Source organism: Oncorhynchus mykiss, chromosome 10 (assembly GCF_057628025.1).
Source record: "Oncorhynchus mykiss isolate SJ-2025 chromosome 10, ASM5762802v1, whole genome shotgun sequence".
NCBI classification, from domain to species: domain Eukaryota; kingdom Metazoa; phylum Chordata; class Actinopteri; order Salmoniformes; family Salmonidae; genus Oncorhynchus; species Oncorhynchus mykiss.
The window spans coordinates 68,828,539-68,854,322 of NC_143031.1; the positions used below are offsets into that span (position 1 = coordinate 68,828,539).

The 25,784-nt window shown below is 43.1% G+C and overlaps 3 protein-coding genes across 4 annotated transcripts in view; 1 reads left to right on the top strand and 2 right to left on the bottom strand.

Moving 5' to 3' along the window:
• LOC110534522 (rho GTPase-activating protein 10) overlaps positions 1-1,604 on the bottom strand; it is a 61,454-nt gene extending 59,850 nt beyond the window's left edge. The window contains exon 1 of the mRNA XM_021619402.3: positions 803-1,604. Coding sequence (XP_021475077.2) covers positions 803-956 — 154 coding nt within the window. The 5' untranslated portion in view covers positions 957-1,604. The remainder of the gene's footprint in view (positions 1-802) is intronic.
• LOC110534523 (protein arginine N-methyltransferase 9) lies at positions 1,589-16,372 on the top strand. 2 transcript variants are annotated; one of them, XM_036933641.2, is made up of 13 exons: positions 1,589-1,834; positions 2,616-2,815; positions 3,426-3,574; positions 3,890-4,126; positions 4,559-4,726; positions 5,226-5,328; positions 6,044-6,153; positions 6,470-6,659; positions 6,940-7,123; positions 10,896-11,643; positions 11,898-12,051; positions 14,114-14,236; positions 15,708-16,372. In XM_036933641.2, the coding sequence occupies exons 2-13, from the start codon at positions 2,618-2,620 to the stop codon at positions 15,957-15,959; spliced, it is 2,616 nt and encodes an 871-aa protein (XP_036789536.2). In that variant the 5' UTR covers positions 1,589-1,834; positions 2,616-2,617; the 3' UTR covers positions 15,960-16,372. The 2 variants fall into 2 exon arrangements, with proteins under 2 accessions (XP_036789536.2, XP_021475079.3); XM_021619404.3 differs by having other exon boundaries at positions 1,612-2,177.
• Positions 16,373-16,455: 83 nt separating this feature from the next.
• Positions 16,456-24,008, bottom strand: LOC110534524 (transmembrane protein 184C). Its single transcript, XM_021619407.3, has 11 exons — positions 23,249-24,008; positions 23,010-23,140; positions 22,849-22,885; positions 22,299-22,415; positions 21,989-22,077; positions 20,664-20,738; positions 20,170-20,263; positions 19,916-20,028; positions 18,684-18,783; positions 18,274-18,445; positions 16,456-18,008 (listed from the first exon to the last, which is right to left on the bottom strand). The coding sequence occupies exons 1-11, from the start codon at positions 23,366-23,368 to the stop codon at positions 17,686-17,688; spliced, it is 1,371 nt and encodes a 456-aa protein (XP_021475082.1). The 5' UTR covers positions 23,369-24,008; the 3' UTR covers positions 16,456-17,685.
• Between the last annotated feature and the right edge of the window lie 1,776 nt (positions 24,009-25,784).

The following is a 25,784-nucleotide window of genomic DNA, read 5'->3' on the forward strand; positions in this document are numbered from 1 at the left end:
CCTCTGTACTGGTACCCCCTGTATATAGCCTTGTTATTTTATTGTGTTAAAATATTTAATAAACTAAAGTGACTATTTATTTTACTGCATTGTTGGCTAACGGCTTGTAAATAAGCATTTTACGGTGAGGTTGTAGTCGGTGGATGTGACAAATAACACTTGATAATACCAGAGTTTACAAGGCACCTGACCAATTTGACAGACCCAACCCACTGGGCTAGAGTGCATGGAGATTAGGATATTTGCCCAGGTGAAGGAGTGCTCACAAATCAATCCATGATGACTGCGACTTATGTTTCAACCTTGTCACACACCCATAAGTCATTTGGATAGGTTATTGCCTCTAAATTCAAGGAAAACCCTTGTCATTTTTTGCAAAGTATTCCACATGAATCATGTTCTGGCCTCTAGACAATGGGTGAATGTTAACATCTGGGGATTTTGCAAGTTCATGCACAACAAATTGGGTTGTCAACAGACCTCACCTGTCAGCAATGTCTTCCAGTTTATTGAATAATGAAGGTATTGTTTCCAGAACTGACTACTGGTCCGTGTACAAAATGTTGAACACAGCTGTTTAGAGAAACAAACCTTTGGTAGCTATAAACAAAGTTTAGAGCGATTGGATACAGCTGGTTTCAAGCAAAGTGTGAGCCATAACGTTATAACCTTAAGCATATAGCTTGCACAGTCCAAGAGGCAAACTTCAAACTGCATAGGGAGAGACCTGTCAACTAGCCAGATAGTAAGCAACTCAATTTAACCATTCCAGGGCAATAAACTCAACTGCATAAAAACTCACGTTTAGTGGCATTGATGAGACTCTTTCCATCCTTGTAGAGTTCCTTGATGAATCTGTTGGTTTTGTCCAACTCTGCCTCGTGTGACTTTATTTTCTCCCTGAAAACGGGACTGTCCAGGTAGCATTCGCTAAACTCCAACGGGTGTAATCCCATGTCTTTAACGTTAGCTAGATGGCTAGGTCAACTAGCATAAGAAGCTGTAAAACTGCTTTATAATTTTTTTTTTTTTAAACACGCGCTAACTAGTTAGCCACCAACAACAAGTTGCTTGGGTGTCAAGCGGAAAAAAAAGTATCTTCAACCAACTAAAAAAAATATTTTTAGGGTGAGCAACTAGCTTCTGCTGTTGAAAAGGAGCATTGCATTCCTAATTTAGCAACTATTTTGTTAGAGCGTGTTCAAGAGTAACAGCAAACCATTATTTAGGTCGGAAAAACTCATGTGTCTCCTGTCAATCCAAGTTGTCGTCCAATTCAATTGACAGTCGAAAGAATAAACTCCTATTTGACAAGTAGGCGTTGAGCTCAAGCCCTCCTCCCCTGACGCGGGATAGGGCGTTTATCCAATTGGCTTCCACCCACCTTCTGATCAATTCATACATTTGCCAACAATGTAAAATATTTACATTTTCTACAAAATACTTACTTATAAAACATCTAGCCGGTGACCGTTTTTATTATAATATTTCAGACGCTCTAATTTGATTTCCTTCACTCAGAACATCCACAATTTTACACAATGGAATCATGGAAGATATATTTGTTCCTACCCGTACCTATTTACTCAGTGGACATGTGCCGTAGTTCTTATTATACCTAAGACACTACAGTATAAAGATAGGCAGAAACTGCAACATCAATAGAAATCCCCGATCACGCTTTGTAGGCTAGGTAAACTCATGAGTAGAACGCGTCATTGGGTATAACGGTCGTTTCGCGCCAAACTGCGCATGTTCAGGCCGTCAGGGACTTCTTCGACATAAAGTAGTTTTTGACAAAAATGAAGACGTGTCAGTTTGTCACGTTCACGAGGTTAGAGTAAACATGTTCAACTACTTGAGACATTGTCTTCCATCTAGGTTGTGCCTTTAGATTTCTAGAAGATTAACAGTTTAGGAATAATTTTTCACTTCTCTTATTGATTTCTCAAAACTGAAACCCCGGCCTGGTCTGTTGGTCTGCTTCGCAAGCGTTCCCGGAAGTCTGGCGATGTTGCGTCTCTGGGTTTAGAAACTCTTATCATTCTTCACTGTCAGTGGTCTTCAGCTAACGGCGCTATCAGATGTTGCTAGCTCTACCTTTTGTACTGTTAATGTCATCATCGTTTATAGCGTTACTATTGTATTTAAATGCATGATTGTGTGATACATACATAGTAAGTTATCAACATCACTGAAAATGAAGTTTTACACAATCTTTTGGCTATAGTTAGCTAGTTAACAAACGTAGCTAAGTTAGCGACTAGTTCTGAAAATAATACCCAGTAGTTAGCTAGTGCTATTGCATGATGAACACAACACTGCTAGTTAGTTACACTCTTGTATCATTTGATAAATTGTGGCATTTTGCACCGATAGTCTAGACTTGTATAATTATAACGTTAGCTTGCTAGCTCGTGTATTGTGGTTACAACCAAAATATCTGCTGCACACTTACAACCACAGCAACACAACACCTATTGATAATGATATTGTAGCTAGTTATGTAGTTATCAAACTAAACTGCTCATCAGTGTGATGAATGTTGTGTGGCTATGCGTTTATGTTTCTGTGTGTTCCTAACATATGTGGTCTCCTAACTCCCTGTGTGATAGGAATGCCCAACACCAGCACCAGGCCTAAGCGTGGCAGACGGAACCGTCGGGTGCCCAGGGAGGACCCTGCCAGGAATGAGCTGGTGTCCAGGTCACTGGAGAGTGCCCAGCAGTGTCTGTTCAACCAAGACTATGGGACCGCCTTTGTCCACTACCTTCTCGTCCTCAACCTGGCTCCTGTGCTGAAGGACTTTGCCAGTGTGGGTAGCAAAGGAAAGCCTGTAGGCCAGGGCTCTCCAACCCTGTTCTTGGAGTGCTACCCTCCTGTAGGTTGTAACTAACCTGATTTAATTTATCAATCAGCTAATTATTAGAATCAGGTGCGCTATATTAGGGATGGAGCGAAAACCTACAGGACGGTATCTCTCCAGGAACAGGGTTGTAGAGCCCTGCTGTCAGCTATACACCATTCAGCCTGTCTGACAATTGACATTCCCTTTGAACTTTCAGATTTGTTTTTATTAGATTTGTATTTGTTTTCACATACAGCAGATAGGTGCAGTGAAATGTGTTATTTTACAGGGTCAGCCATAGTAGTATGGCACCCCTTTAGCAAATTAGGGTTAAGTGCCATGCTCAATGGCACATCAGATTTTCTAACCTTGTTGGCTCGGGTATTCAAACCAACGACTTCGGTTACTGGCCCAAAGCTCTAACCGCTAGGCTACCTTTCGTTTTGAAGTTGAAGTGTGTATTCTCTCTGCACGTTATAATATGAATGTTTACCACTGAAGGAAAAGACAAGTGATGTCATTTGTAGATTAGTCCAATACATCACCAATAACGTTTTTATAATGTGTGTCTTTTCAGGAGTCCTTTAGGTTCACTCTGTTCAAATGGGCAGATGAGCTCGACTCTCTGGGGCGCATCCAGGACCTGTTTGACTGCTATGAACAGGCTCTGGAGCTCTTCCCTACTGATGAGGTCATCATCAACAGCATGGGTGAACACCTGTTCAGGTAGCCCTCACTCAAGAGTCTGACTGTGTCTTGTCTGTAGGCTTGGGAGCTGGGAAGACTTTACTCGTCAGGCTTACTCGGTTGACTTTACTAATCAGAGTTATGGTGGGGTAATATTGTACCTCAGGTTGTGCTCAATACCGGGTCAAGACTATAGTTATCTTTTCTGTCATGTCTTGCCAATTAATTGTTTGTTTGCATGCAGTGGTGTAAAGTGATTGAACTAGCGAGACAGCGCTGTGTCCTAGTAAATGTGTCCCAGTATTCTTAGATTGCTCACAATTGTTCCATTCCAATCTTCAATGCACGCTCCAGAATGGGATTCCGGGATGAGGCCGCTGGTCATTTCCACAAGGCCCTGAAGCTGAAGCCGGACTACCCTGAGGCCAAGGAGAATTTCTACCGCGTGGCCAACTGGCTGGTGGAGCGCTGGCACTTCCTGATGCTCAACGATCGCAGGAGGAACCACAAGTACCAGCAGGCCATCCAGAAGGCTGTTGAGGGAGGCTGCAACACTGTGTTAGATATAGGCACAGGGACCGGTATCCTCGGGTGAGATTTCTTTCTGCCTATTACAGTTAAAGGGATAGTTCATCCGACAAAATACATATTGCTTTCCGTAACCTGCAAGAGGTCTTTGGACATTTGTGCCAGCCACTGCCAGGAAAACTCAACCAAAGAATGGATTGCTGTCATACCTTGTACATTCCGTACAGGGTAAGGAAACCAATGTCATTTTTTTATTTGGGTGAGCTATTCTTTTAAGTGCATCTTTTGTTTTATTACAGTGGCTACGCTGTATGAAGAGTTAGGTTAAAGTTGTACAATCTTAATGGTTAATATCTATCCCAGAGAAATCTACACAGCTCTGGGATTGACCACGTTTGTGTTAAAAACACTAACTGTCATGGCTGTGGACTGTTCATTTCTATTTGTTTGTTACTGCTTGTAATCCTTGTTCCTCTCCGGTCTCTCTATGGACAGAATGTGTGCTAAGAAGGCAGGGGCGGCTGAGGTGTACGCCTGTGAGCTGTCCAAGACCATGTACGAACTGGCCTGTGAGGTGGTCACCGCTAACGGAATGAACGGACTCATCAAGATCCTCCATATGAAGTCGCTGGAGATGGAAGTGCCTAAAGACATCCCTAAGAGGTGACCTTTCACCTTCCCTCTTACTCTGACATCTGTATGGGCCAGTTTCCTGGGCATAGATTAAGCCTAGTCCTGGACTAAAAAGACATGGAGATGCCATTGAGCATGGGCATCAGTCCAAGACCTAATTTAACCCCATACAATGTCAAGATGGCAGAGTCGCTGCCCATCTTCCAAAAACGTCTGAAACTGTACCTCTTTAAAGAGCATCTTGAATAAATTCCATGTCCTCTCCCAAAATAAAATACAAGTAATGCACGTGTCTTTTCCTACTAGAACGGATTATGCTGATAACTACTTTGTTGAGGGAAAATGTACTTGCTACGATTGTGATGTGTTGTCTGACCTAGCTTACTTTAAGATGAATGCACCAATGTAAGTCGCTCTGGATAAGAGCTTCTGCTAAATTACTAAAATGTAGTCTGTGGCCTGGAAACTGTCCCTATGCGTCATCCTCTAATGTGTATGTACCGTTTGTGTGATGTGTTTTCTGTGGTAGGGTATCGCTGGTTGTCACCGAGACTGTGGATGCCGGCCTATTTGGTGAAGGTATTATAGAGAGCCTTATACACGCCTGGAATCATCTGCTTTTGCCTCCACAGGTAATTAACTAGCATAGGCAGGATTAGTTTTGTATTCATACTGAGTTCCAACACTGTAGTAAATACAAGCCACCCTTTAGTGCAAGTCTGAAAGCATTACCATGATTAGTAAGTAACATGACTTGGTTTTAGTATTGATTATTTATTTCCCAACACTTTCTCATAACATTTTCAGTTTCATTACAACCGTGGATTTAGATGCCAGTCATGTTCATGTTTTTCATTCATTTAACAGGATTGTCTGTCTCTCAATTCAACACAAGTGATCGCAAAGTAATCTTCAAAAGAGGCTTTACCTATATTTTTGTGTCACAATCACAATTGTAAAACATGATTATGGAGCATCAATCCTCTTATATTAAATGTCCTTTATCCAGCCAAATCCTTTGTTTATTGGCAAAGAGATGAATCCAAAATCATTTCAGGTTACAGTAGGAGGCTACAGTACCAATCAACCACCTTCCTCAATATCATAATGCTGCAGCCAATATAAGTCAACAGTGCCATCTATGGTCTCAATGTGATACATTTGAGGTTAAAAAAAAGAAAGGATAGATGAAAATCCTTTACATAAAGATTCCCTACAGACAAGTGCATTTAGTAAACATATAATATAAATTGCAACAACAACCAAAATCCTATTATAGCAAAGTTAATGGCATGAGGCCTGATGTATGAACACGTGAAGGCTCACTTTCTGCTCCTGCTACTGCAGAGCACCCAGGACCCATCCAGGCCTCCCTCCCAAGCAGGCCGGGTCATCCCTGCCGGAGCCACTGTGTTTGGGATGGCTGTCCAGTGCCTGGAGATCCGCCGCCATCACAGGTGACCTGTCCCTCTGTTGTTAATAAAGGCTAACTTAAGTCAGTCAGACATTGTTCTTCAACGATGGATTTAGTGGTATAATTTATTTAGCACGTTTCAATGCCTCAGCATTTAGAACAGTAGACCAAACATCAACAAGTTCAACATGTTGTTCACCTTTTTGTGTCCTTATCTGTTGGAATATTTCATTGTTGACGTGGAACAACAGCTGAAGGCCTTATGTCCCTGGAGGTAGTGTGTGTGTGTGTGTGTGTGTAAACAGACACCGGTGTTAATATTCATGTCATACCATCTATTTATAACCATGTGCCTGCAGGCTGTGTGTGTCTGAGATAGGAGGCCTGACCACGGCTGCAGCCGGAGAGCTCCACAGCCCAGTAAGCTGCAGCTCAGAGGATGACTCCACAGAGCCCTACACCACAGAGAGACTGAGCAGACTGCCTGGAGGCTACACGCCCCTCACTGAACCCTTCAATGCCCTGGACATAGACTTCAACAACGTGCAGGTCAGCGGCAGTAGAGCGTCTTTATGTGTACATAGATTTACATCTCTATGGGGAATCTACTGAACTGTTAGTTATCATCAACAACTACGACTTACAGCCTCACAGTGGCATTGCTGTGTGTAGACTCTGTATATTGATAAGAAAACAATATCTCGTATGTCAGAAGCCTCATACTCTCAAGCTTTTCAAAATCAAACAAGCTAGTTAGCGTGATATTTGGCTATAGGTTCCAAGAATACAAGAGCAGTGATCGAATTATGCTATGCTAACTGTACCCCAGGAGCTGGAGGGTCTGTGCTCCAGGGAGGTGAGCCGGGTGCGTCTACCTGTAACTGGGGAGGGTCTGCTGGACGCCCTGGCCGTGTGGTTCCAGCTCCACCTGGACCAGCAGAGTAGCCTGTCCACCGGCCCTAAGGAGGACACCTGCTGGGAGCAGGCCATCTACCCCGTTCAGACACCACACAGTAGGATAATTTATATAAGACATGTACAGTGCCTTGCGAAAGTATTCGGCCCCCTTGAACTTTGCGACCTTTTGCCACATTTCAGGCTTCAAACATAAAGATATAAAACTGTATTTTTTTGTGAAGAATCAACAACAAGTGGGACACAATCATGAAGTGGAACGACATTTATTGGATATTTCAAACTTTTTTAGCAAATCAAAAACTGAAAAATTGGACGTGCAAAATTATTCAGCCCCCTTAAGTTAATACTTTGTAGCGCCACCTTTTGCTGCGATTACAGCTGTAAGTCGCTTGGGGTATGTCTCTATCAGTTTTGCACATCGAGAGACTGAGATTTTTTCCCATTCCTCCTTGCAAAACAGCTCGAGCTCAGTGAGGTTGGATGGAGAGCATTTGTGAACAGCAGTTTTCAGTTCTTTCCACAGATTCTCAATTGGATTCAGGTCTGGACTTTGACTTGGCCATTCTAACACCTGGATATGTTTATTTTTGAACCATTCCATTGTAGATTTTGCTTTATGTTTTGGATCATTGTCTTGTTGGAAGACAAATCTCCGTCCCAGTCTCAGGTCTTTTGCAGACTCCATCAGGTTTTCTTCCAGAATGGTCCTGTATTTGGCTCCATCCATCTTCCCATCAATTTTAACCATCTTACCTGTCCCTGCTGAAGAAAAGCAGGCCCAAACCATGATGCTGCCACCACCATGTTTGACAGTGGGGATGGTGTGTTCAGCTGTTGCTTTTACGCCAAACATAACATTTTGCATTGTTGCCAAAAAGTTCAATTTTGGTTTCATCTGACCAGAGCACCTTCTTCCACATGTTTGGTGTGTCTCCCAGGAGGCTTGTGGCAAACTTTAAACAACACTTTTTATGGATATCTTTAAGAAATGACTTTCTTCTTGCCACTCTTCCATAAAGGCCAGATTTGTGCAATATACGACTGATTGTTGTCCTATGGACAGAGTCTCCCACCTCAGCTGTAGATCTCTGCAGTTCATCCAGAGTGATCATGGGCCTCTTGGCTGCATCTCTGATCAGTCTTCTCCTTGTATGAGCTGAAAGTTTAGAGGGACGGCCAGGTCTTGGTAGATTTGCAGTGGTCTGATACTCCTTCCATTTCAATATTATCGCTTGCACAGTGCTCCTTGGGATGTTTAAAGCTTGGGAAATCTTTTTGTATCCAAATCCGGCTTTAAACTTCTTTACAACAGTATCTCAGACCTGCCTGGTGTGTTCCTTGTTCTTCATGATGCTCTCTGCGCTTTTAACGGACCTCTGAGACTATCACAGTGCAGGTGCATTTATACGGAGACTTGATTACACACAGGTGGATTGTATTTATCATCATTAGTCATTTAGGTCAACATTGGATCATTCAGAGATCCTCACTGAACTTCTGGAGAGAGTTTGCTGCACTGAAAGTAAAGGGGCTGAATAATTTTGCACGCCCAATTTTCAGTTTTTGATTTGTTAAAAAAGTTTGAAATATCCAATAAATGTCGTTCCACTTCATGATTGTGTCCCACTTGTTGTTGATTCTTCACAAATAAAATACAGTTTTATATCTTTATGTTTGAAGCCTGAAATGTGGCAAAAGGTCGCAAAGTTCAAGGGGGCCGAATACTTTCGCAAGGCACTGTATGTACACTGAGTGTACAAAACATTAGGAACACCTTCCCCTTTGCCCTCAGGACAGCCTCAATTCGTCAGGACATGGACTCTGTAAGATGTCGAAAGCGTTCCACAGGGATGCTGGCCCATGTTGACTCCAATGCTTCCCACAGTTGTCAAGTTGGCTGGATGCCCTTTGGGTGGTGGACCATTCTTTATACACACAGGAAACTGTTGAGTGAAAAACCCAGCAGTTCTTGACACACTCAAACCGGTGTTCCTGGCACCTACTACCATACCCCATTTAAAGGAACTTAAATTCTTTGTCTCGAGGCTTAAATATCCTCCACTTCATCTACACTGATTGAAGTGGATTTAACAAGTGACCTCAATAAGGGATCAAAGCTTTCACCTGGATTCACCTGGTCAGTCTGTGTCCCTCAAACTCAACTCTGGACCTTGAAGCCAGTTCCACTGCTGTTTTTAAAAATCATTGTTCGCCTCTAATCAGACTGATTTAGACCTGGGACACCAGGCGTGTGCAATGAATTATCAGGTAGTACAGAAAACCAGCAGGCTCCTGACCTCGTAGGGTAAGAGTTGAGTACCCCTGGTCTATTTCATGGAAAGAGCAGGTGTTCATAATGCTTTGTACACTCGGTGCCTATACACATGCAGTGAGGTAGTATATTTAGACAACTGCACCCTACTCCTCTGTAGGAGTATGATGTAGTGTTGCAGTGCGTAGGGAGTAGTGCGTAGGGAGGAGGGAGTAGTGTGCATAAACATCTCTACATAGAGCCCTTCTAATCATACAGTAGAGATGCACAGAATGCACTGTAGAGACTGGTCAAGTTCTACACAGATTCTCCTGACATCCACTCAGAACAACTATCGCAGTAATAAATTACACATATATTACACACTGTACATAATGTATACAAATGGTGTTCTTGCATATTCTGCTGTAATATTTGTCCCCTTCTGATGTTTGCAATGCAATTCCCCATTCTGTCAAACGGGGGCAGTAGGCTACATACAGAAGAAACCTATTCCATTGAAGACTGTAGGCAATGACTGAAGTCAACTTACACTGTAACCTCGAGGCTGTTATTGGTTGTCTTTGGTTTGCCTAGCTGGATTTCACAACCGTGAACATTCGAATGGATTGAATGAGTTCTACGCAAATAGGCTTGACCTTTGTCTGTACTCCTTCATCCTGTCAGGCTATTGTGCTCCTTCCAGACGTAGAACAGCAAAGTGAAGTTGTACCGTGGTGTTGTCGTTGAGAGGCACCATCATTCAGCTGCCGAGCTCTGTGTTGCTAATTGACAGGGGCAGCGTCTAGGGACCCACCAGACACCATCCCTGCTATTTTTCCCGATGATCATCGACATCCGTTTCCCGGTTTCCGTGGCGAGACAGACAGGTGCACCGGGATCGCCTGTGACACTCTTTAGTGTTCATGAATCTCTTATAGGCTATACATATGTATTTTCCCCAAACGCCCCCTGACAACGACAAGCCACACGCTGACGCGATGACAGATATTCCTACAGGAATGTCTCTCTGTCTGTGTGCCTCCCTTCCTCCTGAATCTCATTTCCCTCGCTCCCCTGCTCCTACCCCTCTCTTCCTCTCTCCCTCTTTCTTTTTGTGCAGTGGCAAAGCATCTTGTTCCATGCCAGTTCTGTTTACTTGTTGTTGTGGTTCATGAATAAACAGTCATGTGTGCAACAAGGCCTTATAAAAAAGAAAGAAACCAACTTGTTACTTATGATATGCCAAGAATTTGTACGTCATTTGCAATTTTACGTGCTTTATTTATTAGACTTAGAGAAGGGTCACACACATCAAAACAAATGTATATACAGTGAGTGTATAAAACATTATGAACACCTGCTCTTCCCCTGACAGACTGACCAGGTCAATCCAGGTGAATGCTATGATCCCTTATTGATGTCAATCAGTGTAGATGAAGGGGAGGAGACATGTTAAAGTATTGAGACATGGATTGTGTATGTGTGCCATTCAGAGGGTGAATGGGCAAAATATTTAAGTGATGGTGCAACACATTGGATGGTTGTTTATTCAATGTCAATAGGTTTGTATCTGTCCTTATTCAAATGAGCCATAAAATGAAATGTCTCGTCAGATTTTCCCCTGAGGCCTGGTGACGAGCTCATCGTGGAGATCTCCTGCCGGGACGCCTACCTGAGACTCTGCAGCGTTGCCGTAGCGAGAGACGGACGAGAGTTCCGTCTAGACGACTGTCTGGATCCAGACAAACCTAGAAACAACCCAGGCCCGAGCGGCAATCCCAACCCAAGCCTTAACGCCGAGGCAGAACTGTGCAGCGCCCTAGCTTGCCTCGGGACAGAGCAGAGCAGTGGACCTCGAGACTACACCATGCTGGAGTGTGCTGAAATGGCCCTCCTCAACAACCAGCCCTACCACGATAGTTTCCGCAGGGCACTGGCTAAACTCATCACCAACCTGAAGGACGCTCGTTCGGTCCAGGGTCCCAGCCAGGGTCAAGGGTTAGAGGTCATGCCTCTCACTGACCCCCCCAGTGGCCCTATGGACCCTGGTCCCGACCCCTTCTATGTGCTGGACGTGTCCGAGGGCTTCTCTGTTCTCTCCCTCATGGCAGCCAGTCAGGGCCAGGTGAAGGCCTATAGTTCGGTAGAGAAGACCCAGCACCAGGCGGTGCTCAGGAGGCTGGCCAGGGCCAACGGTGTCCCAGAGGAGGCTCTCGAGTTCTGGCTGAACCAGGTGGAGGATGAGCAGGCGGTGCTCCAGAGACCCTCCAGGGAGAAGCTGTGGAGCGCCATTATATTAGACTGTGTGGAGACATGTGGCTTAGTGAGGCAGAAGCTGATGGAGAAAGCCACACTAGCCAGGTAGGAAGATGGCGCAAGCACTGCTGGGAAAGGTAGTTTCGGTAGTAACCGGGTAGAATGTATGAAGTGCTGGTGGATTTTGATAGTGTTTTAGGAATGAGGTGGGATTGTGGATCACATTGCAGCATCTCAAATATTGATATTGAATCTTCAGTGTTGTCACATTGGGAAAAATAGACTATTTGGGTTCGGAAGAATCTGTCCCTTTTTTTGTACAATAGTTTGATTGTTATGGTGGGGTCCATCCATGGCAGGTGCCTGTTGGAGGACGGCGGTCAGATCTTCCCAGAGAGAATAGTGTTGTACGGGATGCTGGTGGAGTCTGACACCCTGCTGCTGGAGAGTGCTGTCCAGGGCCAGGAGCCGACACTGGGCTTCAACATCGCCCCGTTCATCAACCAGTTCACTGTGAGTTACTGACACACCTCTCCAGATCCGCTGCATGCTTACTGCATCTCCCCACCTGCCTTGCATATGTCGTCACTAGGGCCTGAGGTTTTAATGATATAGTTAAGCAATAAGGCCAGAGGGGTTGTGGTATATGGCCACGGGCTGTTCTTATGCACGTTGCAACACAAAGTGCCTGGATACAGCCCTTAGCTGTGGTATGTTTGCCAGATACCACAAACCCCCGGGGAGCCTTATTGCAATTGTAAACTGGTTATTAGAGCAGTAAATATGAATGTTTTGTCATACCTGGGGTATACAGTCTGATATACCACAGCTTTCAGTGAGTCAGCATTCAGGCCTCAAACCACACCGTTTTTATATATATGTAAATATATCTCTTTACACTGTGTACAAAATAATATCAACACCAGCTCTTTCCATGACAGACTGACCAGGTGAATCCAGTTGAAAGCTATGATTCCGTATTGATGTCGCTTGTTAAATCCAATCAGTGTAGATGAAGGGGAGGAGACGGGTTAAAGAAGGATTTTTAAGCCTTGAGACATGGATTGTGTATGTGTGCCATTCAGAGGGTGAATGGGCAAGACAGAAGATTTAAGTGCCTTTAAACAGGGTATGGTAGTAGGTGCCAGGCGCACCGGTTTGAGTTTGTCAAGAACTGCAACGCTGCTGGGTTTTTCACACTCAATTGTTTCCCGTGTGTATCAAGAATGGTCCACCACCCAAAGGACATCCAGCCAACTTGACACAACTGTGGGAAGCATTGGAGTCAACATGGGCCAGTCCATTCCCCGACGAATTGAGGCTGTTCTGAGGGCAAGCGCCATACTCTACCAACTGAGCTACAGAGGACCGAGTCCTGTCACATTGTCAGGAAAACCTCCTGGCTGTAGTCACACTCCCCAGCTCTAAATGTGAATGCACTATACTCGGATAACTAACAAAGTCGTATAGTAAATTACTGCATGGTTAGGGGGAAAAGTATGGTCAACTCAGAAATTCATTCTACGTGACACAACTCCCAATTTTTTTCTCGCTCAACATGTCTCCTCTCATATATGGTATTCCCTCTCATGTCAATGATGCAATAGTCATACTATTGACAGCTGCCCCAATGCTCTTTGTACCTTGCATCATTCTTCTGATTCAAAGGACAGGCTCCTGAGACACACCAACTTGTTGCCTGAGGGTTGTAACATCTTCACTCAAGATGGCTGCTGATATATAATGCTGCCCTCCCCCCCCGAATATTCTGGACGAAATCTAAACATTGTTTCTTTCGCAGTACTTGTTAGTGGTTCTTGGTCTGCCGTATTGCAGTTGAGCTCAAGTAAACCAATTTGAAAGGGCACAATACATTTAAACTGACCTTTTACTGTGCTTTTTTTAAGTCAAAATGGGTTTTAAAAACCCATTTTTCTTGCAATGCAACCTTCTACGTTGAGACTTCTCATGTTTTCTTTTATCTGGCTTTCCGTCCGTATTACGGGGAGCTGAGAAATCCTTTTAAGTTTTCCGGTGTCATGTTGGCGCTCTAATTTTCGGCGCTGGCTCCCGCGGGACGGCAGTTTGTTTAAACAGATGTTGTCTCTGAAGCGCTCAGACAAGGGCACGACTGTCACTCTGGGGAAAAGCATTCACATGGCTTCACGTAAGGACATCCCTACCTGAATCCATCAGGAAGCATTACATCAATGACATCAAACGGAGAGCGGCGGAGACACCGGGAGCTGTGACATGGAGGCGGCGGCGGCATTCGTTTGTTCTCTGTCGCTTGACGAGCACTCTCCTCCTGCTTTCTAGAGTATAGCGGTGCGTTGCAGCAGGTCACATGATGCACACGACTCTAAAAGAGTTCTAAGAGTTGGAGATTTTGTTAAAAACACCTGACGACGAGTGAAAGGAGCTGGAGAGGTTTGGGAAATACTGAACGGGACTACATGGACTGCCTTGTCATTCTGTTTAAAGGGGTTGAATTAGTCTCAGATGTAGGGTTGTATAGATGTCCGCTGAATGGACATCTAATATGTAACAATGATATGATCTCTCTCCTTCCTAGGTTCCAGTCCATGTGTTTCTGGACTTGTCCACTCTGCAGTGTAGACATCTCAGTGACTCTGTAGAACTTTTTATCCTGGACCTCATGAACACCAACGCCAACTATACCAACAGAGACGTCAAGGTAAAGACCCAACTCGACAGATTCTTTTAGTTACAGTTACATTATCAGATATTGTCTGAAACATTCATCGAAAAAAAAAAAAAAAAAAAAAAAGGTAAATGGCACCATTGTCTGCTAACACATTATACTGAGGATAACACTGAGTTGCCAGATCCCTTGGCAGTGTCAGTACTTCCACTGAGCTGTGGCCCTGACCATAAAAAGAAACGTCCCTTTTTCAGGACCCTGTCTTTCAAAGATAATTTGTAAAAATCCAAATAACTTCACAGATCTTCATTTGTAAAGGGTTTAAACACTGTTTCCCATGCTTGTTAAATGAACCATAAACAATTAATGAACATGCACCTGTGGAACGGTCATTAAGACACTAACAGCTTACAGACGGTAGGCAATTACGGTCACAGTTATGAAAACATAGTAGGAAGGTCTCTTTCGTGTCCTAACTCTGAAAAACACCAAAAGAAAGATGCACAGGGTCCCTGCTCATCTGTGTGAACGTGCCTTAGGAATGCTGCAAGGAGGCATAAGGACTGCAGATGTGGCCAGGGCAATAAATTGCCATGTCTGTACTGTGAGACACCTAAGACAGCGCTACAGGGAGACAGGACGGACAGCTGATCGTCCTCGCAGTGGCAGACCACGTGTAACAACACCTGCACAGGATCGGTACATCAGAACATCACACCTGCGGGACAGGTACAGGATGGCAACAACTGCCCGAGTTACACCAGGAACGCACAATCCCTCCATCAGTGCTCAGACTGTCCGCAATGGGCTGAGAGAGTACTCTGGCGCGGGATCGATTTGGAGGTGGAGGGTCTGTCATGGTCTGGGGCGGTGTGTCACAGCATCATCGGACTGAGCTTGTTGTCATTGCAGGCAATCTCAACGCTGTGCGTTACAGGAAAGACACCCTCCTTCCTCATGTGGTACCCTTCCTGCAGGCTCATCCTGACATGACCCTCCAGCATGACAATGCCACTAGCCATACTGCTCGTTCTGTGCGTGATTTCCTGCAAGACAGGAATGTCAGTGTTCTGCCATAGCCAGCGAAGAGCCCAGATCTCAATCCCATTGAGCACGTCTGGGACCTGTTGGATCGGAGGGTGAGGGCTAGGGCCATTACCCCCAGAAATGTCCGGGAACTTGCAGATGTCTTGGTGGAAGAGTGGGGTAACATCTCACAGCAAGAACTGGCAAATCTGGTGCAGTCCATGAGGAGATGCACTACAGTACTTCATGCAGCTGGTGGCCACACCAGATTTATAACTTCTGATTTTGACCCCCGCTTTGTTCAGGGACACATTTCCATTTATGTTAGTCACATGTCTGTGGAGCTTGTTCAGTTTGTATGTTGTTGAATCTTATGTTCATACAAATATTTCTGAAACTAAACGCAGTTGAGGACGTTTCTTTTTTTGAGTTTACAATAGTCTATTTCTATGGCCCTGACTCTGTGTGTTTCTCCCAGGTCCAGGCTAGTGCCTCAGGCAGGGTGACTGCTGTGCCCTTCTGGTACCAGATCCACCTGAACGAGGAGATCAGCTTGAGCACCTTCAACCAGGACTCCCATTGGAAGCAGGCTGCTGTGGTGCTGCACCAGCCCCTGGCAGTGAGGGAGGGAGACTGGGTACGACTGGCCGTCACCCTGCAGAAGAGCTCCATCTCCATATCAGCCAGTATAGAGGAAGAGGCTGGGGAGACCGGGACTGTGGATTGTTAAGAGTCCGATAAGTAGATGTCTGGTGATATGAACAGTACGAGTCATCTTCATAAGTGTTTTAAAGGAGGGAGTTGCGGTGCTTTTGATTCTACAAGAGCATCAAGTCCACTCAGTCTTACTGGGAGAGAGGTGAAGGTATCACTCTGGGTTCTATATTATGAGTGAACTGCATATATGTTGTGGAGGGGAAGGGATTGGACTATGGATTCTCCGGAAGCGCCAGCTCTAAAATGACCCCACAATAGCTACCATCTCAATATGCCTTCTCTCAGGACTTTCAAAGACATTTATTTACATGTTTTATGATGTGCTCATCTTGAGACGTTTTGGTCTTAAGTATGTGCATAATCTTGTTTTGGAATGACGTCTCTTGATTATGGTTGCAGTCTTCATTAAAATGTTTTGCATCAGCACTTGCATTTTATCTCGAATCATTTAGAAATCATAATGATCAAGCAACATTGTCTTATTGACACTAGCAAAAACTGACAGCCACATTTAATTTATTGGAGGGTGAATGTTTGGAACCTTGAGTTGAACTCTCAAAGACAAAGGTGCTGACACGTTTGATGTAGTACTTCCCTCTGAAGGTTAATGCTTTGTGACAAACATCAGGTAAGGCAATAGCTGCACACACTTGACACACATTCCCGATAGGAAGACATTCTACTAATGGATGTAAAAGACTGATCAATCCCAACTAATATCCCTGAAAAGCGTAAAACAGAAATTAGAATGGTAAATCTATTACCATGACTATGTAACATCAGTTTATATTTACAAATGAGGCAGACGTGAAATGTGTGAATTACTTGATAGTGGATATAGTGTGGATACATAGAACAAGGCATCTGAGAAGACGATCGAGGCTGTTAGCGTTAATGCCAAAGTGAGACACAGCTTCATGCTTCAAAATCTGTACAATAGGTTCGAAGACCGTATTCAAGCATGTGCAACCCAATGATGTTCAGTACCAGTCAAAAGTATTGACACCTACTCTTTCAAGGGTTTTTCTTTATGCCAAAAATGTGCAAAGCTATCAAGGCAAAGGGTGGCTACTTTGAAGAATCCCAAATAAAAACATTTTGGGGTTACTACATGATTTCATGTCTTCACTATTAATCTACAATGTAGAAAATAGTAAAAAAAAGACAAACCCTAGAATGAGTGGTACTGTCTGCAAACCAGTATTTTGTATAGGTCTCAGTTTAAAAGCTACATATATACTTTGAACGTTTTCATAACAACAACTAAAACCCTTGGAAAATGATTAACGAGTTTGTAGTGATATCACCCAGGCGCTATTATAGAACAAGTATACTGGTAAAATCTCTCACCGGCTATTGAACTTGAAGTCCAGACCCATTACAATGAAGAGGGGTCATACTAAAATAAGGTATTGAGGTACCGTACTTTACCATTATGACTCAGTAGTACAATACAGATACAAGAAAAAAATATCTTAAGTGTCATGAGACCCTTACGAAAGCTTATGAACATTCTTCGAGCTGTCATTGACAGAGGTCCATCTGCATCTGCCGTGGAGGACGAATGACTCTACAATATTGCTTAATTAACACGTGCTTTTTCATCGCTTGTGTGCGGGTTAGCCAAATATCGTCTGTAGGGGAAACGTAGCCGAGGCCATACTTGGTTCCTGCCCAACTGTGTTTGGTATAACGTGCATTCAGAGTTCCCATTGGAGGATTTTAGCGATGACGCTAAGCTAGGTGATAACGACAAGGTCGTCTGTAACCGAGCCTGTTGGCTCGTTGGTGGTGTTTCTGGGCTCTGGAGCTTGTCTACCATTGTCTTCCCTCTCCTCTCCATCCCACTGAGCATTGCTGAGCCCGGCGGGGGCTGACAGGGAGTGGGGCGTTTGGGTTTTGCCCAGGCCCTGGTACCGACCCTTGGGGGACACCGGGTTGGACAAGGCCTCCGTGGGACCGATGGCGTCCATGGAGCCTGGGGAAAGCAAGCCTGAGCGCTCGCTGTCGTCCTCCGCCTCACCGAAGTAGGTCTTCCTAGGTCGGCCCATAACGGTTCTCCCTGTATCAGGAAAGAAAGAATGTGTTTGAAGATATGAGAATGGCAATATACTCACATAATAAGGAAATCTATCAAAGTCTTGAATATTTTGAGGGTAGCCAATTTTCTATTCTCTCATGACATTCTATGAACATAAATCGAGTAGCTAGCCAACGCACTTGGTTCTGAGAGGAAACCTTGTCAAACAAAGTTCTTAACAGTGGCTTCTTTGATTCCATCCATGCATGACTGCTATTGAGTCAAGCCAAATGGGATGAGAACTAACCGACGTTGCGGACTTGCTCAGAGATGTCAGCCCTGACGTCAGAGATGTCCCACATGGCCAGGAAGGAGTCGAAGCAGGATCCCTCCTCAGCCTCCTGGATGTAGGGCTTGTAGGTGAAGCTGAAGTGGTGGGCGATGGCCGCCAGGAACATCTCCACACAGATGATGAAGTCCTGGATGAAGTATGGATGAAAGCTTGACTATAGCAAAGCAAGTCTATTCTCAAATCTAGTTAAGTTATTTATAAGTCTTGCACAGAATAGAAGTCCTTGAGATTAATCATCTTGTTTTCTAGGGGCTTGAGACCACAAGCCTCAACAGATATTACCTTATACCAAACAAGTCATTATGTAGCATTGTAGTAAACATGTTACTGTGGCGTTATACAGTGTTGGTATTGTCTTGCATTACCTGTAGGCCTGTAGCTACAGCCTCCACACTGTCCCAGTCCCACGTGTGTCTCTCTGAGATCACTCCAACCTTGACCAGGAGAGCGATGAACGCAGCTTGCCTAAGATAGATTCCAGACAACAGAGTGGAAATAATCAATCCTATACACTGCAGCCAACACAGAGAACGCAATAACCCAATTACTGGCTATAATCCACACAGCTTTAAAACATTTTTTATTTAACCAGGAAGGGCTCATTGAGATTTAAAAACTCTTTTTCAAGAGCATCCTGGCCAAGACAGGCAGCACCAAGTCAGTACAAAAATGACAGACAAACATGAAAAACTTCAAGTAATCTAGTAAAAAACATAGAATTCACAAGAGTATAACAAAATCAAACACAGCAAATGAAAAACATTGACAGGTCAGGGAATCAGTCTCAAGATCATTCATCAGTGATTTAAAAACACCAATCGGGACAACTTCTTCCAGTTTAAAAGTATTTTGTAAGGCGTTCCAAGACGATGGCGCAGAGTACATAAAAGTTTTACCAAATTCAGTTCGGACATTTGGAAAAGTTAGCAGAATAAAGTCCAGCGAACGAAGAGAGTGCACACCACATTTCTGAACAATAAAAATGCCCAAATAAAAAAGGTAGTAAACCCAAAATGGCTTTGTAAATAAAAGTATACCAGTGACTGAGCCTACGAGTGACTAGAGAAGGCCAGCCAACCCTGGTATACAAAGTGCAGTGGTGCGTAAGGGTTTTGCAGTTTAAAATAAATCTCAAACTGTCATGGTAAAGAGTGTCAATTGATCTCAAATAATGAGCGGAAGCATTCATATATAAAATATCCCCATGGTCTAGTAAAGGCATAAATGTAGCTGATACTAGCCTCCTTCTGGCTTCAAAAGAAAAACAGGCCTTATTCCTAAAATAAAACATACTTTGTTAACAAGTCCTACACATGCAATTCTGAAAAAAAGTTGTATAAGAAATACAAATGGGCAGCCAAAACTATGTTACTTTAATGGGTAACAATGCTAGATCCATGAATGGCAGACACATTGACTGGTATACAAAGATGTTATTAACCATGGAGGTCGATAACCTGGTCCCAGATCTGTTTGTGCTATGTCAATGGCTTGACATTGACCACAGGGGTTGGCAAGACAGCACAAACAGATCTGGAACCAGGCTAGGAGGTAGATGCAGGTGATCCAAAATGGCAGCCCCAAAAAAAGCACTCACCAGAAGGAGACGAACACCACCATTTTGACACACAGGAACTTCCCCACTGGTCTGATGGGGGCCAGTTCCTCTCTTAGGGCCTTGTAGAACAGGACCAAACAGTACATGGCAAACTGGGAGAGAGAGGAGAGAGAATGATAGAGAAAGAGATCACTTACTGAATGCCAAATATTTAATGTTATCTTTGTGGTGGTGGTATGGTGACAGGAAGTTTACAGCAATGTGGAGACAAGTGTGAAAAATACAGAACCTACCAGCTGGGACATATTGTTGAATATCACCAGGTACGTCCATGCATTGGTTGAGCTGAAGTTACCTTCATCATACACACCACAGAGCTGACATATCCTACAGGATAGTGAATGGAGACATGTGTTATGACTTGACACAAAAAGTTAATTTATATGTGGTGAGTGTTTGGGAATAGGTTAGGTAGTTTAGACGGCACACTACAAACAAACCACTTCCAGTCCCCCAAGGGGTGGCAGCTTAGAGAGCCGTACGGCTGCTGGTTGGTTTGGTGGCCATGATACTTTTTTATTTAAACATCTTTAGGTTTGGGCATGTCTTTGGTATTTTTCCTTTTTGTACATATTTATGTTTTGTCATCATCTGAACAAATGATCATCTGCTTGGACTGGCCGACCCAGAAGTCAAGAGATACAGAGCTGGCCCTGGACCAAGGTAAGGTTGCTGTCTCTCTGGGCACATGTACATTCAACACTTAGGCATATAACAAAACACTTACAAGGCAATAACTGTTGTGACTGGTCTGACAACCGTGTACTGCAACACTCCCAGCTTGCATCTCAATAGCAATACCCTGCAATAGGAAAACACAGTACACATTATTAAGGAAAGACATTCACACAAAATGTTCGCTTTTTCCCACTATAAAATAGCACTAACATCTTACTAATCACCAGCTTTGTTTTTCATGAATTTCTTCCATTTCTTAAAATCAATAACATCCTATGAAGAAAGATGTTGCAATACCTGTGGCTAAAATCCCAGATGCACAGCATTAGTTAAAATGCAGAGTAAACAAAACAGATGAGCCTAATGCGGTCTTTCTGTTCTTTAGGCTGGTGCATTTTTCCTAAATGAGAACACGTTGTTCCACTTGCAAACACTTCTGGTTCTGTTCTTAAATCAACTACAGGCAGACATGCTACATATTCCTGTTGTTGCCTGACTGGGGCTCGTTTGGAGCTGGCGAGTAGCAATGGAGACTTGGAGAGACTTCAAGCAGCCAAACAAACACCTTGAAGGTGAACCTTCTAGAAAGAGACTCAAAATGGAGGCGACACAGACTGGAGCCACTTTAACACCCAACTTCCTGTTTTGATTATGAGCCTGAAATATAAATGTATACTTAAAACACATCAATGTGGTATAAAAAACATGTTATTAATCCTAAAATATCAATTCACAACACATAAAACAAAGAAGTGGTAGTTTATTGCTGCACAAAAACATAAACCTTCATCCTAAAATGTGAACTTATAACACATGGTATGACTAATATTATAGCTCCTTTTTAGCCTGGCTGATTGCTCAGTAATGCCATAGATATTGATAGAGGACTCTAATGGCCAAAAGCCAGTTTTAGCATGGACAGTGCCATTAAGGCAATTGGGTGGGACTTCCTATGGTTTAAGGAAGGATCACATAAATCCATCCAGGTCATAAGGAGGCATCAGCCAATGAATTATAAGTGAACATTCCATAACCACAGCTGGCAGTAAATTTGCAAACCTTGGCTTTATATCTGTTCAAACAACACATTCTAGGTGGCAGTATGACCATTTAATTTTGTATACCAACAGATAAAAGTAGTAGAAGAAAATTCACTACTTCAAAATGGAGATAGCATCAATGCCCTGCCCATGCTCCCACAGACACCCTAATGGGATGATACAATGTTGCGTCCTCTATCTCTATGAGTAAAGCCAACCCCTATTTGTTCTCATGCCAAATGCACAGCACTAACAGATCTGGTACATGGGGCCTGTTCATTATAGCACACATACACTTAAAGACCTACAAAAACTATAAAAGCAACAAACTCACTCTCCCATGGGCCATGCCGGGCAGCAGCAGAGGGGAGGAAGGTGTTTCTGCTGCTCCTGCACTTCCAGCATCAGTACCAGGCTGGGGTACTGGTTACCCATGGTTGAGGGAGTGAGAGAAAAATAAAGTGAAGAGAGGAATTACAGTGTGAAGATATTGAAATAAATGTAGGCTACTCAATCTAGCCTGGGATCCAGATGTGTTTGTGCTAGACTTATGTTTGGCATAGGACAAAGAGTGGCCATGATTGGAATGTTAGAACAAACAGGTCTGGGGTCATTCTCAGTCAGGTCATGACAAGAATGTGTACCTGGTTTCCCAGGTAGTTGAGCAGGAAGATCATGAAGTTGTAGATGACGTATGCCTCGTAGCACTCCCTGCATGTGTCCACGTAGATGGCAATGCTGGGGTACTTCAACGCAATCCACTGTGTGAGAGAGAAAGGGAGAGGGTGGGAGAGGCAGACAAGGAGAGGAATGGGATCATAGATGGGACATTACATTATCTCAATGATATGTTGCATGATAATAGTGAACACTTGAAACCATTGAAAACATTTACTCTGAAAAGTCAGTCAGGGAGTGAGGCATTTTTTTGTTTCTCTTGCTTTGTTTTTCTAAAGGAGCTCTGTTCTCATTCTTTGGGAAGTAGGATAATGGAAATTGTATGATAGGGGGAATGCTGAGCATAGCATATGCTAATTAGCATAACAAAACGAATTGAAGTGCCACGCTCATGTCAAGCGCTTTTCAGTTTTACTACTGTCAATGCTACAGTGACTTCTTCTTCTTTAACAATAAACCAATGTTGACTTTTAAGAACATCTAGCTACATGATCAAGAATTGAAGGCATTACTTACACTGTCCAAACTGTAAATGGGGACCATCCATAATATTCTGTAAAACGATCATTCACAATCAGTTAGGTATTATTGTACATCATTCAAGATAAAGACATAAACCCATGACGGTAATGAAGTAATACTATCCTACAGCTGTGACAGAGTAGCCTTTCACTTACCTGATAATTGGCTTCTGTAGCTCTGGTTGAGTATAGTTTACAAGATGCTGCAGGATCCCCCATAGTGATATGGGTATGGTCATGAACACGAATATCCCAGCTATGAACCATGCTTTGTTATGGGTACCAACCTGAAAGGTATACATTACGTATATAATCAACATCCAAACAACAAAGCATGGACTAGGCTATTCAGTGTCAAGTAACGATATGATTGGGCTGCAATGATACCAACTGACCTCTGATTTCTGTAGTTCCCAGATGCACAGGGGTAGTAAGACGACAAGCACAACCAGAAAGTATAGAAGAACGACCAGAGGCCGAATCCATCTCCTCCAGTTGCCACAAGTACAAGGCATATTTGTAATGGTAAGCTAGTTAGCCACAGCAAGTTGTCCAGCGTCCTACACTCACTGGGTCAATAGGTGAGATTGCTGAAAACAAAGCTAATGCTAACTAGCAAGCTAGCTAGCTAAGAACTAGCTATTACCGCTGCCAGCTATAGCTTGGAATAAGAGTTCGTTTCAAATGTCATTTGGGAAGCATGAATACTGGACGACAATTTCCAAACACATTGTAACGTTGGCTGCTTTACTAAACCAGAAATTGGTAGCTAGCTAGCTAACGTTAGTCAGCTGATCTCATGATTCACTATGTAAACAAACAATGAATCCACGCTGCATCCATTCCAAACGAAAGCTCTTTATAAAATTAAAAACAAAAATTGATAATCTAATAAAAACCAACTGGTCAAAAACAACGCAGTTCTTGTATTAATAACGATATATTTATTTCTAAAACTTCCTCAACATCAAAATAAGTTTTAAAACGTAACTGATGGTTCCTTCTTGTTGACGTTCTTGACAAATGCCGCCCATGCTTCAATCTGATTGGATATGGAAAGGTCTGTATACTTTCCATTGCTCACCTTTTTAATCCATCACAATGGATGACTTGGGCACAGGTGTAGTTCGGTTGATCTGCAATCTGAGTACTCATGTATGCTCCACTAGATGGCAATGCAAATCAGTCATTCTCGGTATTTCAGAGTGGAAAATGATGGTTCATTTAAATGACCAAAAGTTGCTAAGAATAACTCAGCAGTGTAAAATAACGACAAAGTATAAATGTGATGTCCGCTGTGGAAACTAATTTTCTTCATCATGCTCCACATTGAGCTAGCTTAACTTCTCTCATTTTTTCATACTGGAGTTGGCTCCTCTCTCTCTATCTCTTATTTATATATATTTATTTATCTCTTTCCTTGCTGTAAAACATGTGCCTGTGAATAAATTGTTCTAATTAAGATTCTTAAGAAGTGAGAAATGGTGTGAGAGTATTAAGTCCAAAAGCTCCACTAATTCCTACAAAAGCTTTCAGAAAGGTGCAAGTCAGCACTAAATATTTAGTCAGGTGAAACCATTTGTCCAAAGAAAGATAACACAATGAAGATGAATGACAACAGGAATGTATTTGGCTGAAGTTTCTTTAAAAAAAAATCTCTACTACAAGTTATAACAAGGCCATCATTTGAAAAACACAACGACCATCTGTGTATAGTCCTAGGATAACTATTTCAATACAGATCTGTTATCTGAGTAAATAGTCAATTAGGCTCTCTTTTCTTTGTCCAATTGAAGGTTTTCAATTGATTTATTCCAGTTGAAACTTGTTTAGTTGAACATTAGGCTCCACATTGAATAAATTGAACCACAACAGAGAATGTGATCTGGGTCTAGCTCGGTGCAGGGAAGCAGAGAAAGTCAAGGATGTGGGATTTGAGCTTATGTTTATTAGAGATACTTGTTAACAAATTGTTTAAGGAATGTGCTTGTTATTTTTTTTACGAATGTATGTGCATTTACAGCAGTGAAGACAAGGACTGCATTACTTACCACAGTGTGCAGATATCAGGGAAACTTCTCAATTTACATATATTTATTGGAGTGACAATCTTCTTATCCCTCAAAATGCAGTGGGGTTGAAGTGAAGGTCACTATGCTCATTTCATGACTTGAATCCAGTGCCGGGAACTAGGAACTGTTTTAATGTGTTGGCCTGATCTGCCATGTATCATTGGAGACCTGCTCTTTTAACAAACAACCTCTCTCAGTCACAAAACCAAGAATCCTGGAGAATGTGAAACAGACTAGTTTTATAACCCCTCGGCGGTCTGCTTCAATTACTCTCGCAACGGTGACGAGGAGTGAAATAATGTTTTACGCAGAGAAGGTTGTCGGCACAAACTTTGCCATGATGAGGGCAGATGGTGGGTTGAATTGACTAGGCTTGTAAAACAAAATAGTAATCATTCTCCCTCATTGTTCACTCATTGTTTGTTTAGTTCTGGGAATGAATTACAAGATTTCAAGGAGTTTTAGGCCTCTTGTTGCCAGCAATTTGTTTCACTATAGCTGTTCTGACATTTTATACTCAAACAGCATTGAGTATGAAGAAAGTTATAGAAAGAGCCTAGGGAGGAGAAGTCTGACGATGAATCTCTCTCTCCTCTCTTTCGTTCAGGGTGTGTTTCCCTGTTTAATGAGTGGAGGCAGAACTTTCCTTTGTGTTGCACCATCCGTCCCCATCGTTTCACTAGCTACTGCCCCACAGTCACAGAAATCACTGATTGTTACCAGACAGATTGTTCATGAATTTTGAATATATCCTTTTGGCTTTTATAAATTAGAAATGGTCTTTGCCACCACAGTCATGCGAGCGAGCTGGCGCCTTGGTGGGTTATAGCTTGGAGGGATTGCTATGCAAAATGGCATT

Coding starts and splice junctions, on each gene's coding strand:
- LOC110534523 (XM_036933641.2), top strand. CDS start 2,618: ATGCCCAACACCAGCACCAGGCCTAAGCGTGGCAGACGGAACCGTCGG. Junction 2,816..3,425: donor TGCTGAAGGACTTTGCCAGT/GTGGGTAGCAAA, acceptor GTGTCTTTTCAG/GAGTCCTTTAGGTTCACTCT. Junction 11,644..11,897: donor GAGAAAGCCACACTAGCCAG/GTAGGAAGATGG, acceptor CATCCATGGCAG/GTGCCTGTTGGAGGACGGCG.
- LOC110534524 (XM_021619407.3), bottom strand. CDS start 23,368: ATGCCTTGTACTTGTGGCAACTGGAGGAGATGGATTCGGCCTCTGGTC. Junction 22,886..23,009: donor CTACAGAAGCCAATTATCAG/GTAAGTGAAAGG, acceptor ATCGTTTTACAG/AATATTATGGATGGTCCCCA. Junction 20,739..21,988: donor CCGGCATGGCCCATGGGAGA/GTGAGTTTGTTG, acceptor TTCCTATTGCAG/GGTATTGCTATTGAGATGCA.